The 13,232-nt window shown below is 43.9% G+C and overlaps 1 protein-coding gene across 4 annotated transcripts in view; it reads right to left on the reverse strand.

Moving 5' to 3' along the window:
- TGFBRAP1 (transforming growth factor beta receptor associated protein 1) overlaps positions 1–13,232 on the reverse strand; it is a 70,313-nt gene that overhangs the window by 23,953 nt on the left and 33,128 nt on the right. For all 4 annotated transcript variants that reach the window (XM_008051249.2, XM_008051247.2, XM_008051248.2 and 1 more), the window contains 2 exons: positions 10,522–10,716; positions 8,233–8,387 (listed from right to left, as the gene is read on the reverse strand). In XM_008051249.2, coding sequence (XP_008049440.1) covers positions 8,233–8,387; positions 10,522–10,716 — 350 coding nt within the window. The remainder of the gene's footprint in view (positions 1–8,232; positions 8,388–10,521; positions 10,717–13,232) is intronic.

The following is a 13,232-nucleotide window of genomic DNA, read 5'->3' on the forward strand; positions in this document are numbered from 1 at the left end:
CCAGTCTGGGCGACAGAGTGAGACTCCAACTCAAAAAATAAAATAAAATAAAATAAAAGAGGCAATCTGTCCTGACTGAATAAGTTTGTAAACAGGTGACCACCTATGTATATGTGTCTATATATGTAAATGTCAATACAAAAAAAATATAAACTGCATGTACATGCTGTATATATAAAATACCCAACTATAACATATATAAAATAAAATACTTTTTATACATGTATGTCCTTTTGGGGGGATTCACAGAAAGATTAAAAAATTATAGTAATATATGATATGTAACCTCTTAGGGAGTGGCAGTAAATATTAGTATGTTAAAGGCTCTGAGAAAGCCTTCGGTTAAGAAATCCAATGAATTTAACTTTCCAAAACGAGCCTTCTTCCCACTCTGCACCCTTTTTCCCACCCCCTGCCCCGTACCGTTCCTGCACAAGTGTCTGGTGAAACACAAACTGGGAAGCTCTGATCTGGAAGGAAGACTGCAATGGACACAGCAAAGCAGGAAGAGGAGACAAATCCGAGAGTGGGCATTGCGGGGGCCAGAAAAGAGGAAGCACACATAAGAAAATTTACCAAAATAAAAGGCTCAAATGCTCAGGAAAGGTACACAAGGAAATCAGTGATCTTGGTGGCTGATAGAAAGATGCAGTACACAGGAAAAAAAGGAGATTTGCTATTTGATTTTTTTAGAACCATATTCAGGCCGGGCACGGTGGCTCGAGCCTGTAATCCCAGCACTTTGGGAGGCTGAGATGAGGGGATTGCCTGAGCCCATGGGTCCGAGAACAGCCTGGGCAATTTGGTGAGACTGCATCTCTACAATAAATTAAAAACTTAGCCAGGCATGGCAGCACGCGCCTGTAGTTCCGGTTACTTGAAAGCCTGAGGCAGAAGGATAGCCAGAGGCTAGCAGGTGGACACTGGGGTGGCCGTGAGCATACCCTCTGCACTCCAGCCTGAGCAATGGAGTAAGACTCCAACTCAAAAAAACCCCCCAAAAAACCAAAAATCAAAAAACAACCATACTCATGTATTTTTTTCTTCTTTACTTCTTAAAATTCAAAATTCCAACGAATACATTCATGTGGTTCAAATTTCAAGACATTCCAAAGGGATCCAGTGAGCTCTCCCACTCCTGACCCCAGTCAGCAGGCACCCTCCCGAGGGGATCAGTGCCACCGTTTTGATAAGCGAATCCTTTGACCCCACCTTAAGCGTGGCAGCACGCTACGCATGCCACTTTGCTTAACTTTGCTTTAACTTGTTCTATCCTAATGTTATCCATTAGGCCCTGATTCCTTGACTCCTCAGCACCGTAATACCCACTGGACCATAACGTGTTTATTCATAGCCCACTGGCGGCCTCCAGGTTTTGTTGTTGCTCGTAACAAACAGAGATGGAGCAAAGAGCCTCCTCCATTTGCTGTTTTAGCCATTAGATCTGTAGAGTCCATTTCTAGGTGTGGAGCTGTAGGCTGTAACGTTGACAGTCTCGAATTGGCTGCCACAGGTTGTTTCAATCTACATTCTTACAAGTGGCCACGCCCTCACCAGTATGACACTAACAAGCCATTTGATCTCTGGGAGCCCGATGAAGGAAAAAGGCTCTGGTGTATTTTTCATGTTGCATATCTCTATTTGAGATACAAAGCACCTTTTCGTTTACTTATTAGATAGGCAATTTCACTTTCTATAAAATGTGTGATCATATTCATCTTTCTTCAGAGTGGTAAAATTAGCCCTCTTTCTGTGCTGCAAACTGCAATTATTTTTTTTCTTAGTTTGACATTTCTTTTGAATTTGTTCACAGTAGGTTCTGCCATGTAGAATGTGTATATGAGAGTATGTGTGTATGTGAATTTATTAACTTTTTCTTTACAGATTCCAGGTTTTCGAATACATCATTATTATTATTAATTTTTTTTTGAGTTGGAGTCTCACTCTGTCACCCAGACTGGAGTGCAGTGGCCACTCCCGGCCACCGCAGCCTCGACCTGCTGCGCTCCGGCGATCCTTCCGCCTCAGCCTTCCAAGTAGCTGGAACTACAGGCACGCACTTACCACGCCCAGCTAATGTTTTTTATTTATTGTAGAGATGAGGTCTCGCCAAGTTGCTCGGGCGGGTCTTGAACCCGCGGGCTCAGGCAATCCACTCACCTCAGCCTCCCAAAGCATGGGATTACAGGCTGAGCCCCCGAGCCCAGCTATAAATTATTTTAAAATGTTCCGAAACCAGAGTAACTGGGAAGATGATGGCTGCTTCGGACTGAATGCTGGTGTACCCCAATACTGATATGCTGAAACACTATCCCTTGATGTGATAGACTTTAGGAGGTGATTAGGACTAAAGAGGTCACAAGGGTAGAGCCATCATGAATGGGACTAGTGCCCTTATTAGAATTCTGAGAGCGCTTGCTTCTTCCTCTGCCATGTGAAGACAGTTATCCATGAATCGGGAAATGGGCCCTCATCAGACAGCAAGTCTGTAGGCCCCTGGCTCCTGGACGTCTCAGGCTCCAGAACTGTGAGAAATAAATGCCTATGGCTTAGGCTACTCAGCTTATGGCATTTTGTTATAGTAGCTCGTAATGACCAAGAAAGTGGGGATACAGGTTTTTAACTTGGTCTCATCTCAAAAAAAAAAAAAAAAAAAAAGAAAAAAGAGAACTGGTTCATGGCAGCATCATTCACAACGGCCAAAAGGTGGAGGCAACCCAACAATCTGCTAAAGGCTGAACGGATACACAAAGTGTGGTAAAACATGCAATAGAATATTATTCAGCCTTAACAAGGAAATTCTGACAGGCTAAACATGGACGAACCTTGAAAACATTATGCTAAGTGAAGTCAGTCAGTCACAAAGATTGTGTGATTCCACTTACGTGAAGCACAAAGAGACAGAAAGTAGAATGGAGTGGCTCACGCCTGTAATCCCAACACTTTGGGAGGTGGAGGCAAGAGGATTGCCTGAGTCTAGGGGTTCAAGACCAGCCTGGGCAATTTGGCGAGACCTTGTCTCTACAATTAATCAAAAAATTAGCCGGGCAAGGTGGTGTGCACCTGTAGTTCCAGCTACTTGGAGGGCTGAGGTGGAAGGATCGCTGGAGCCCAGCAGGTCGAGGCTGTGGTGGCTGTGAGGTGTGCCACTGCACTCCAGCCTGGGTGACAGAGTGAGACTCCGACTCAAAAAAAAAAAAAAAAAAAAAAAAGAAAGTAGAATGAAGTTTCCAAGAACAGGGGAAAGGGGGGATGGGGCGTTGCTGTTTATTGGGGACAGAGTCTCAGTTTGGGATGATGAATAAGTTCTGTAGACAGATGGTGTCGATGGTTGCACAATAATGTGAATGTACCTAATACTAGTGAGTTGCACACTTATAAATGGTTAAAATGGCAAATACTGTTATGTGCATTTTACCATCATTTCAAACAAACAAACAAAAAAGAACAATTTGGATAGCAAAACCAAAAACTCACAGAAACATTTATAACAAAATAAGTGACAAGGCATCCCCACAAGCCTGAGGGCACAAGCCAATGGAGACAGACCGCCACCAACCGTAGGACCTGGTAGCATCAGAAACCGAGTGAAGCAGAGACAGGGCAAAAGGGCTGTGAGGCCAAGCAGCCAGAGTGCCCCATGTGGCCACCAGGCACCACTCAAGAGTTGGGCAGACCACTGCGACTAAGGATGCCAGTGGAAAGTGGGGGGGAGCTTCACAGGTTTGCCTGCCAACACCAAGAAACTGAACTTAAAAGAAACAAAACGTTTTGGGTATCCAAGCAAAGAGATCAAGTCACTACAAGGAAAATAAATCCAGACTGTCATCTGACCTTGAAGTACAATGCCTGATGATGGTGGAACATACTTAAGTTTCTCATTGAAAAATACTGTGAATCGAGCCGGGCTCGGTGGCTCAGCCTGTAATCCCGTGCCTTTGGGAGGCTGAGGTGAGTGGATTGCCTGAGCCCGCGGGTTCGAGGCCCGCCTGGGCAGCGAGACCTCATCTCTACAATAAATCAAAAATCATGTGTGGTAGCGCATGCCTGTAATTCCGGCTACTTGGAAGGCTAAGGTGGAATGATCGCCGGAGCCCAGCAGGCGAGGCTGCGGTGGCCGGGAGCGGCCACTGCACTCCAATCTGGGCGACACAGTGAGACTCCAACTCAAAAAAAAAAAAAGAAAAGAAAAGAAAAATACTGTGAATCAAAGATTTTATATCCAGCCAAGTATAAAGGCTGCAGATGAACTGTCACAAGCACAAACTCAGAGGAGCGTTTCCATATTCCCATCCTGAAATATCGAGCAGAGGACTGCTTCAGAAAACCAAAATGACTGGAGACACATCAATACAAAATTGTGGTGAGCTGTCAACATATATTTGCCTACAGAGCTAAGACTTGTAAATATAATGGGGGCATACTAGTATGTGATGGGCTATATTCTCTGAAAAAGTCTAGATAAGGTACTAAAATTATCTAAAATTTAAAACAGGAGAGACTACAGGAAAAGGACACTATGCTTGCTGACTGCCTTACAGGTATTAGCTGAGAATAAAGAGCTATTATTTCAAAGCAGATGCTGGGGAAAAGAAGGGAAGAGGGGCGAGAGGTGATGGCTCATCTCAACACTGCTCAGATTTGGGAACTAACGAACAGCAGAAACCCTCTCAAAAAAAGAGAAAATCCAAGGGATTTTATAAAGTTAATACGATTAAGGTAACCATTAGAAAAAAATATAAACACAAACACACCAAAAGAAGATGAGGAAGAAGGAAGGAAGAGAGACACAGTGAGAGTGGGAGGAAGGGAAGGGATAAGAGGGGTTGGAGCAGTGGGGGAAAATAGGACAGAGAGAAAGAGACAACAAGCAAATAAAACTAACCATACAGTGAAAAGAGTAAGTGAAAGGAGTGAAAGCGAGAAATGGAGTTTAGGTATATTTGAACATACTTTGTTGATTTGACTTTTGAACTATGTCAATGTGCTATATAATTACAAAACAAATTAAATTCTGAAAAGCAATACCTAGAAAACAAAAGTCAAATGAAAACAAACGAACCTAGCTACATGTGTAAGAGTTGGTGGCAGAACTATACAGAGCAGAACTATCCTAAGTGACCTGAAAAGAGTAATTTGAGTGTACACCCTAGTGGGGTTTTCCCTAAGGATTAAAAAAAAAAAAAAAAAGCAAAGCCAAATCATTTCTAGCACAACTGATGACATATGAGCGCCTGAAGGCCCAGCTACTCAGGAGGCTGAAGTAGGAGAATAACCTGAGCCCAGCAGGTGGAGGCTGCAGTGAGCCACGATCATGCCACTGTTCCAGTCTGGGTATTACAGTGAGACTCCAACTCACAAAAAAAAAGAAACAATCCTATACTCCCCCCAGTCCCACAGTTAACTTCCTGATGAAATCCCTCACTAGTTCAGAACTCAGTGAAGCAAAACTAGTCCATGCTTTACATGAAGGGAAAGGCGTGCAGCAGAGAAGAACCAGTCCACTAAGCTCAGGCCTCTTTTCCTCTCCTTTGCTGGTTTCTCTAAGCCTAGGGACTAGCATTTGGTCAAAAGCATCCCAAAATTAAAGCAAATAATGTACTCAGCCATGAGTTACGCCTAATCCTTGAAAACACATGCACACTCAGGAAAAGTGATTTCTATAACCTGTGTTGGGGTCGATACTGTCTTGTTGGTCTCTTTTGATTTCCACTTTAAATAAAACCACCCTGTTGCACAACCCTGATCACGGCTCTGCAGGAGAACCAGCTGGAAGCGCTGAATCCCCCGTTCGCCCCTTCCTTTGTAGAAGAAGAACCTGCCCAGGAAGTAGAGTGAGACAGGCATGGGGCTAAGGAGTGAACTGATAAATAACACGGCGGTGTTATGTAATCATAAGGCTCTTGTACGGAATCACAGAAGTATGTGTGTGGCGGGGGGAGGAATTCTTGGTTCTGTCTGAATGAGAAGGGAAATCTGAACCAAGAGGACACATGTAGGCAAGGGATTTGAACAGTATTTTACGGAGTAGAGCAGTCCACGGGCCAGAAACGAGCAGAAATAATAAGCACGGAGCGGGAGGGCAGAGAAGCGTGGGAAAGTGCAAGGCACGTTCTGGAAATGGGGAGAACAACGAGAGGAGCCGTGTGCAGAGGTCCGGCACGACTTCACCAGCCCTCCTTCCCAAGGCACGACTGACCTGAGCTGCCATGACTTTGGATCTTGTCTGTAAAATGAGGATACCGGTTACGACTGAGTTCTCCTGAGGATTTTTTACAAAATGTTTTTAAATGTCTTGCGGAATGCCTGACGTGTTAGAGGGCTGAGTTGTTTGTCCTCTTTGTCCTCCACCCCTTGGAGGGACAGAAGTTAAGAAGGCCAGTGAACAGCGCAGGGCCAGATCACGGCATGCTTCAATGCTGTGGACTTTGCCTGGGCAACATGGCACCCACTGGCGTATTTTCAGCCAAGGGCTTGGTCTGCATTGAAGAAAGATCGTTCCATCAGTGGCACAGAAGATGGACTGCAAACACACACCAGGGAAGCCACCAAGATAACACAAGAAAATATGAAAAGGGGCCGAAAACCAGCAGTGACAACAGACACTGAGAATAGCAGGTGAACTGGAGATAACCCGAGGGGTGCACTTCTAGGGCCAGACATAGGAGTTAGGAGCAACAGAGAGAGCAGGTTAGGAAGGAAATAGACAAAAATAAACTCTGAGGCGTCAGATCGGACAAGACGACTAATATTACCCCCTGCTGACTGTAGCTCTACTCTTGGCGAAAGGAGCAAAGAGAAAAAAAGCAAATATCAGATAAAGAACACTGAATGCCAGGGCATGGTGGCGCACGCCTGTAGTCCCAGCTATTTGGAAGGCTGAGGCAGAAGGATCACCTCAGCCCAGCAGGTCCAGTCTGCAGTCTGCGTTGGTCCATGAGCATGCCACTGCACTCCAGCCTGGATGACAGAGCGAGACTTCCAACTCAAAAAAAAAAAAAAAGAACATCGAATGCCCCTGTAAATAAATGTCACACACTTAAGGTGTGCACATGCTGTATGTGCAAGAAGGGGCCAGCAGCAGCTGTGAAACCCTGGCATGGACCCCCAGACTCCAACATATCCACAGAGCGCAGCTCACAGGAGGGGAGAAGCCAAGATCAAGGGCAGTCATGGCAGGTTTCCCACTGATGCAGGGAAGTGCTCAGCCCAGGCACAGGCCCTGAACTAACAATAGCTTTCTTCTTTTTGCCTTTGCTGCCCCCTGCTGAATTCTAATATATCAGCCTTAAAAGTTAGGATCAAAGATGAAAAGTTTATTCATGTTTACATTAGAAAAGACGCCCTCCTTCAAAGCCATGACCATAAATCACAAGTCCTATCTTCTTTCGCTTTCAGAATCTACCCTTTGCTGCATAAAGCAACTGTGACCAAACAGACTTCATTCCTCAACAATCACATAGTCCTGTGTGAAGTCAGACTGATGTTAATTCCTGAAAACTTTGAATTATCGGTGTAAATATGTGTACGAAGATCACACACACATCAATATTACGCTTTGTTACCCTCAAATGTATGGAGTAACCTGAACAACCTAACAACTGATCAAGTAATAATTTTTAGGAAAACTGATTTATATCCATTACATTTAACATACCAATTATATTTAAAATCAGTGTTTCTTTAAAAAATAATAATAATAAATAAATAAACAAATAAAATCAGTGTTTCCAAAGTATATTAAAAGTTCTGTCCCAAGGAAATCAACTAGATGGGTTCCTACAATATTAGATACTTTTATCAATGTGGTTAGCAAAGCTTTTCCCTTTGAGGATAGTAACCTCAACTTTAATTCAGTACCATCCTGGCAAAGACAAATTTTAAAATTAACTTGACCTCATTCTTTTGGTTTATAAGAAGTACGTTTTTCTCTGTAGGTCCGTTGAAGAATTAAGCTGATTAGAAATATAAGCCCATAGACAAAGTAGCAGAATTTCAAAACCTGACTCCTCCACTATTAGCTATGTGTCCTCAGTTAACCTGTGTGACTGCCCTGGAGTCTGTTTCCTTATCTATAAAATGCGAGTTTGCTCAGGAAATTAAATAACAGATACGAAATCAGTGCGTATAGCCTATAGTATACAGGAAAGGTTGATGTACATTAGTTAAATCCAGATGTTTCCTAGCTGGTAGCTTAGAGGCAAGCTTTCTTGTAACCAGTTAATTACACACCTGAAATTTTTCTTTTGGAATGTTCCTCCGGGCTCCTTTTGCTAAAACCAAAGCCTCTTCCACTCGACGACTTGCTAGAAGATCTTGTATCTGTTTTTCCAGAGGTAATGGAACCAAGATGTAAACTCCTTTATTGGTGGCAACAATCACTCTTCCTGGAAAGAATTCAACATTGTTGGCAAGGGGAAAAAAAAAATACACACTGCCTGCAAGAAAACACACAACTTTCCCCAGCCTGAATCATTAACTGATGTGGTGATCGATGTCATCCCAGTTTTCTCAACAGAATTCCTACAAAATGTGTAAGTTATAATGCTTCCCTCTTCTTCCCATACTGTCAACTGTCATAAAAGGGCAAACTCTTAACATGACATTTCCAAACAATCACACCTGCTGTTTTGCTTTTTATTCAAAAGTGCTGGTACATTTAAAATCAATGTGGTAGACATAAAACATACAGTCCAATGAGCTGGAGACCTCGATCAGGGGCCATTATCAACAAGAATGAGGATGTGCCTGGCGTAACATTTTTTAAAAATAATTTTCCCTCCGAGTTAGTCAGTTTACATAAAAACAAGAGTCTAATGCAATACTTTGAGTCATGAGATTCATCCTCACTCACCATCCAAATACCTCCAGGTCTCACCATTGACACTTTCACCTTCCCACAGCCCTGCGAGTTAGCCTGGCCAACAGCCAACGCTGTTGTCCTCAGCTTACCTGTGAGAACCCCCTCCCACAGGCAGCCCGTGGAAGTGTCAGAACATCAATCCAAGATGGCCTCCTCCTACTAAGCTTTCAAATGAAACTCGGCTCCCTTCTGGAGAAACTTTCAGCTAGGCACTGCCCGTACACAGGGAGCAGTTAAACCATCTTTTCTTTCTGCTTTCGGTATCACCACTAAAGCAGTTCTTCTCATAACTCAGACGAGCTTCTCTTCCTCCTCTGCCTGGTGTCAGTTTTTCCAAGAAGCCTCCCTTTGTTCCTACCCCACTTTGTTCCTCCTCCTCCTCTATGTGTTTGCGACAGCCGCGCCCACTTCTCACAGGCACAGCACCAGAATACTGCTCTCTAAGCTACCCTAGCACATGTGTCAGGGACCCAGCTGGAGTCTGACCCACTTAATGGTGGGCACCGCACGTCTTGTTTAGTTGGTGCCCCCAGCATCGAAGACAGCCTGGACACAGCAAGGGCAATGTTCGGTGAGCTAAAATCCTTAAGTGGCATATGCAATGCATAAATCCAGATTTGTTCCTCAGTGGGAGAACATACGGTAAAAGGCTTTCTTCAGACAGCTAGGGAAATCTGAGTATGGACAGGACAGGGCATGAGATGGTGCTACACAACTGATGTCAGTTTTCTTAGGTGTAAAAAGGGCATTGTGGTTTTGTAGGAAAATTTCCTCCTTCTTAGGAGGAACACGCAGAAGTATTTCGGGATTAAATGTCGTGGTGTCTTCCACTGACTTCCAAATGGCTCAGCAGAATGTTAACACGTTTGAATCCAGGTGAAGAGCTTATAATGGTATACCTGAAAGCATTCAAAATAAAGCTGAGGAAAAGAAAAATAAACCCTTCCGCTGACTCGCCTTGACACACCAAGCGAAGTTCCTCCCTGACTTTGCCCTAGTCTGCTGCAGCCCCAGGCCACACCACCCCTCTACACACACCAGGCACCACCGCCACACTGAATGCTTGTCTGGCCTGAAGCCCAGGGCTCTCTCTTGCGCAGATGTGCGTGCATCTTTCTCTCCACTGGGAGATTCTTTTACACACCTGCCTGTCTGATCCCTATTCATCCTTCAGGGTTTGGCTCAAATATCATCTCCTTCGGGAAGCCCTGCCTCACGTCTCTAGGAAGTACTTCCTCCTCTTCTCTCCCAGTGAGCCTTATTCCATCACTGTTACGTCCTTAAACTGCTGGAGCTATTTGCTTAAATGTCTGTCGCCCTATTAACCTTGCAGCCGTGAAACTCAGACACTGCAGTAGAGTCATTTGTGTTCCTTCTATGCTTAGCACAAGCCTAGCTCCTAATGGGCCCTTAATAACATTGACTGAAGAGATACCATCATAAAAGGGTTGATAAGTAAATTTCTAAGATTTCTGTTTTTAAAAATAATTTTCTTATTTTGAATATATAGGGTACAATTCAGGGTTAGGTACACAAATGTTCATTATGCAGGTGCCCTTGTTGAGGAGGTGTGAGGCCCCCGTTCCCCTGGCAGTTTCCCACCACTGCCAATCCCATCCCCGCCTTCAAATTTCCAAAATTTCCATGCATCTGAGTACCTTCAAAGTCCTGTAGGATGTGGCCTTCCTTAAAGGGCAGGGTCTGCTTCTGCTGCTGATCCAACATGCTGTGAACCGTGATGAACTCATCATCGAGAGCAATGACGTATGGAAAAGAGACAGCCGCCCCAATCACATTCTCGGACCAGTGCACAGGGGCGCGCTGGGATATCCCTGCAACTGTGGCAAACATGCCTGTAGACATAAGAGAAGGAGTTAGGCCTTCACATAACATGGTACCTTTTTCCGGTAGATATGTCTGGATGTAGAAACCCCCTATGCAATTTTCCTGTATAGTCTTATAGTTCAAGAAAGGGAAGATAATATAATATATGCTGCATGTGGAAAGAAGCCTACAAGACTTTATTTTTGTGAAGAAAACTAGGCTCAGCCTGTAAACCCGTGCCTTTGGGAGGCTGAGGTGAGTGGATCGCCTGAGCCCGCGGGTTCGAGACCCACCTGGGCAGCGAGACCTCATCTCTACAATAAATCAAAAAATTAGCCGGGCATGGTAGCGTTCGCCTGTAGTTCCAGCTACTTGGAAGGCTGAGGCGGAAGGATCGCCGGAGCCCAGCAGGTCGAGGCTGCGGTGGCCAGGAGCGGCCACTGCACTCCAGTCTGGACGACAGAGTGAGACACCAACTCAAAAAAAAAAGAAAACTACTTTACCCAGAATGCATATCTGATATTTCCTTCCAATTAAAAATATATTTGCAAGAAAAAAAATAATCCCATTAGAAAGTGAACAAGGAATAGACACATCTCAAAAGAAGACATACAAAAGGCCAACAAACATGAAAAACTGCTCAACATCACTAGTTATCAGAGAAATGCAAATCAAACCACAATGAGATACCATCTCACCCAGTCAGAATAGCTATTATTAAACAGTCAAACAATAACAGATATTGGTGAGGTTGTGGAGAAGAGGGAATACTCGTACACTGTTGGTAGAAACCTAAACTAGGTCAGCCACTGTGGAAAGCAGTTTGGAGATTTCTCAAAGAAGAAAAATAGAATTACCATCTGACTTAGCAATCCCACTACTGGGCATAGACCCAAAGGAGCACAAATTGTTCTACCAAAAAGACACCTGTACCTGATAGTTTATCGCAGCAATATTCACAATAGCAAAGACATGGAATCAACCTAGGAGCCCATCAATGGTGGATTAGATAAAGAAAAATGTGGTACATATATACCAGGAAATACTATACATCCACAAAAAAGACTGAAATCATGTCATCTGCAGCAACATGGATGCAGCTGGAGGCCGTTATTCTAAGGAAATTAACAAAGAAACAGAAAACCAAATACCACATGTACTAACTTATAAGTGGCAGCTAAATATTAATACTAAGTACGCTCGGACATAAAGACGAGAACAACAGACACTGAGGACCCCTGAACAGGGGAAGAAGGTAGGGGGGAAAGGGTTAAAAACTGCCTATTGAGTACCATGTTTCACTATTTGGGTGACGAGTTCATTGAAAGCCCAAATCTCTCCATCACCCAGTAAAACCCACGTGATGAAACCTGCACATGTACCTCCTGAATTTTAAAAAAATAGCTATAAAAATGTTTCCATGTAGCCCACATGAAGTTTTATGAAACACATGTCCTCGTGTGGAGAAAAAGCTACTCTCCAACAATTAGGACACTTTGCAAGCTTTCTTTCCTATCCGGTTCTCTAGCTGGTTTCCCCAAGTTATCGTTTGTCCTTATGCATTCATTCCGCACATATTTACTGAGAATCCACTAGACGCCAGGTGCTCTACCAGATATTCTATCAGGAACTGTCCACACTCAGGGCCGAAGTCTGATTTTGGATAACTGGCTCTATACTACTCTGTAATACAGAGATAGAATCAATTTTGCAATTCAAGACAGACTGCTATGAGGTGTTTGTCAATAATAACTTCCATTTCAGATGGCAGCTTATCTATCTTGTGCATAAAACACTAAACTAGCCATTTCCAACTTAGCTGTATACAGTCCACCAAGGAGACTGAGGGTTGCCAAAGTCAATATATCTACCGAGTAGAGTCAATCCATTTTAACTTAGCTTCCATAGTAAGTAGTTGGCAACAAACAAACAAACAAAAAACACGTTGAAAAGAGCATGCTGCTGCCTCCAAAGGCTTAGATACTACTGCAGTAGACAAATGGCTTCTATGGTACACACAGGAGAGCACAAGAGTAGAGCAGAGACAGTGAGAGAGGCAGCCAGCAGTGCAAGAGAAGGCTGGGCAAACACCCCAGAGGTGACTCTAGGGAACTTGGCATCTGTCTTACTGGGAGGCGAGAGAGAAGGTGAGTCAAAGGCCACCATGGGGCTGTCTGCCTCATGAACCATCAGCACTGGCTGGCTTAAAGCAAAGCAAGGAATTTGGATGGCTTCATAGAACTGGAGGATGTGTAGACTGGACGAGAGGAGACAGGAGTTCAAGTGCTTTCTGGGAGGATAACAGCATTCTTCCTGAACAGAACAAGTTGTTCCATGGAGCAAAAAAATAAAATAAAATAAAAAAGCCAGAGAATTCAAGACGAAGCAAGAAAGAACATTTCTGCAGAGCAGACCCAAGAACCACTGCTACTGATGGTGTTTGGTTTTCACTGTGCTCCAGAGCTAAGAGTTATGCTGAGTGGATGAGGAGGCCACAAGTTTAATGGAAACACAGAAAAAATACACCAAGATCTAAAAGGTAAAA

This window comes from Carlito syrichta, unplaced genomic scaffold, assembly GCF_000164805.1.
Source record: "Carlito syrichta isolate Samal-C Ts95f unplaced genomic scaffold, Tarsius_syrichta-2.0.1 Scaffold169207, whole genome shotgun sequence".
NCBI lineage: Eukaryota > Metazoa > Chordata > Mammalia > Primates > Tarsiidae > Carlito > Carlito syrichta.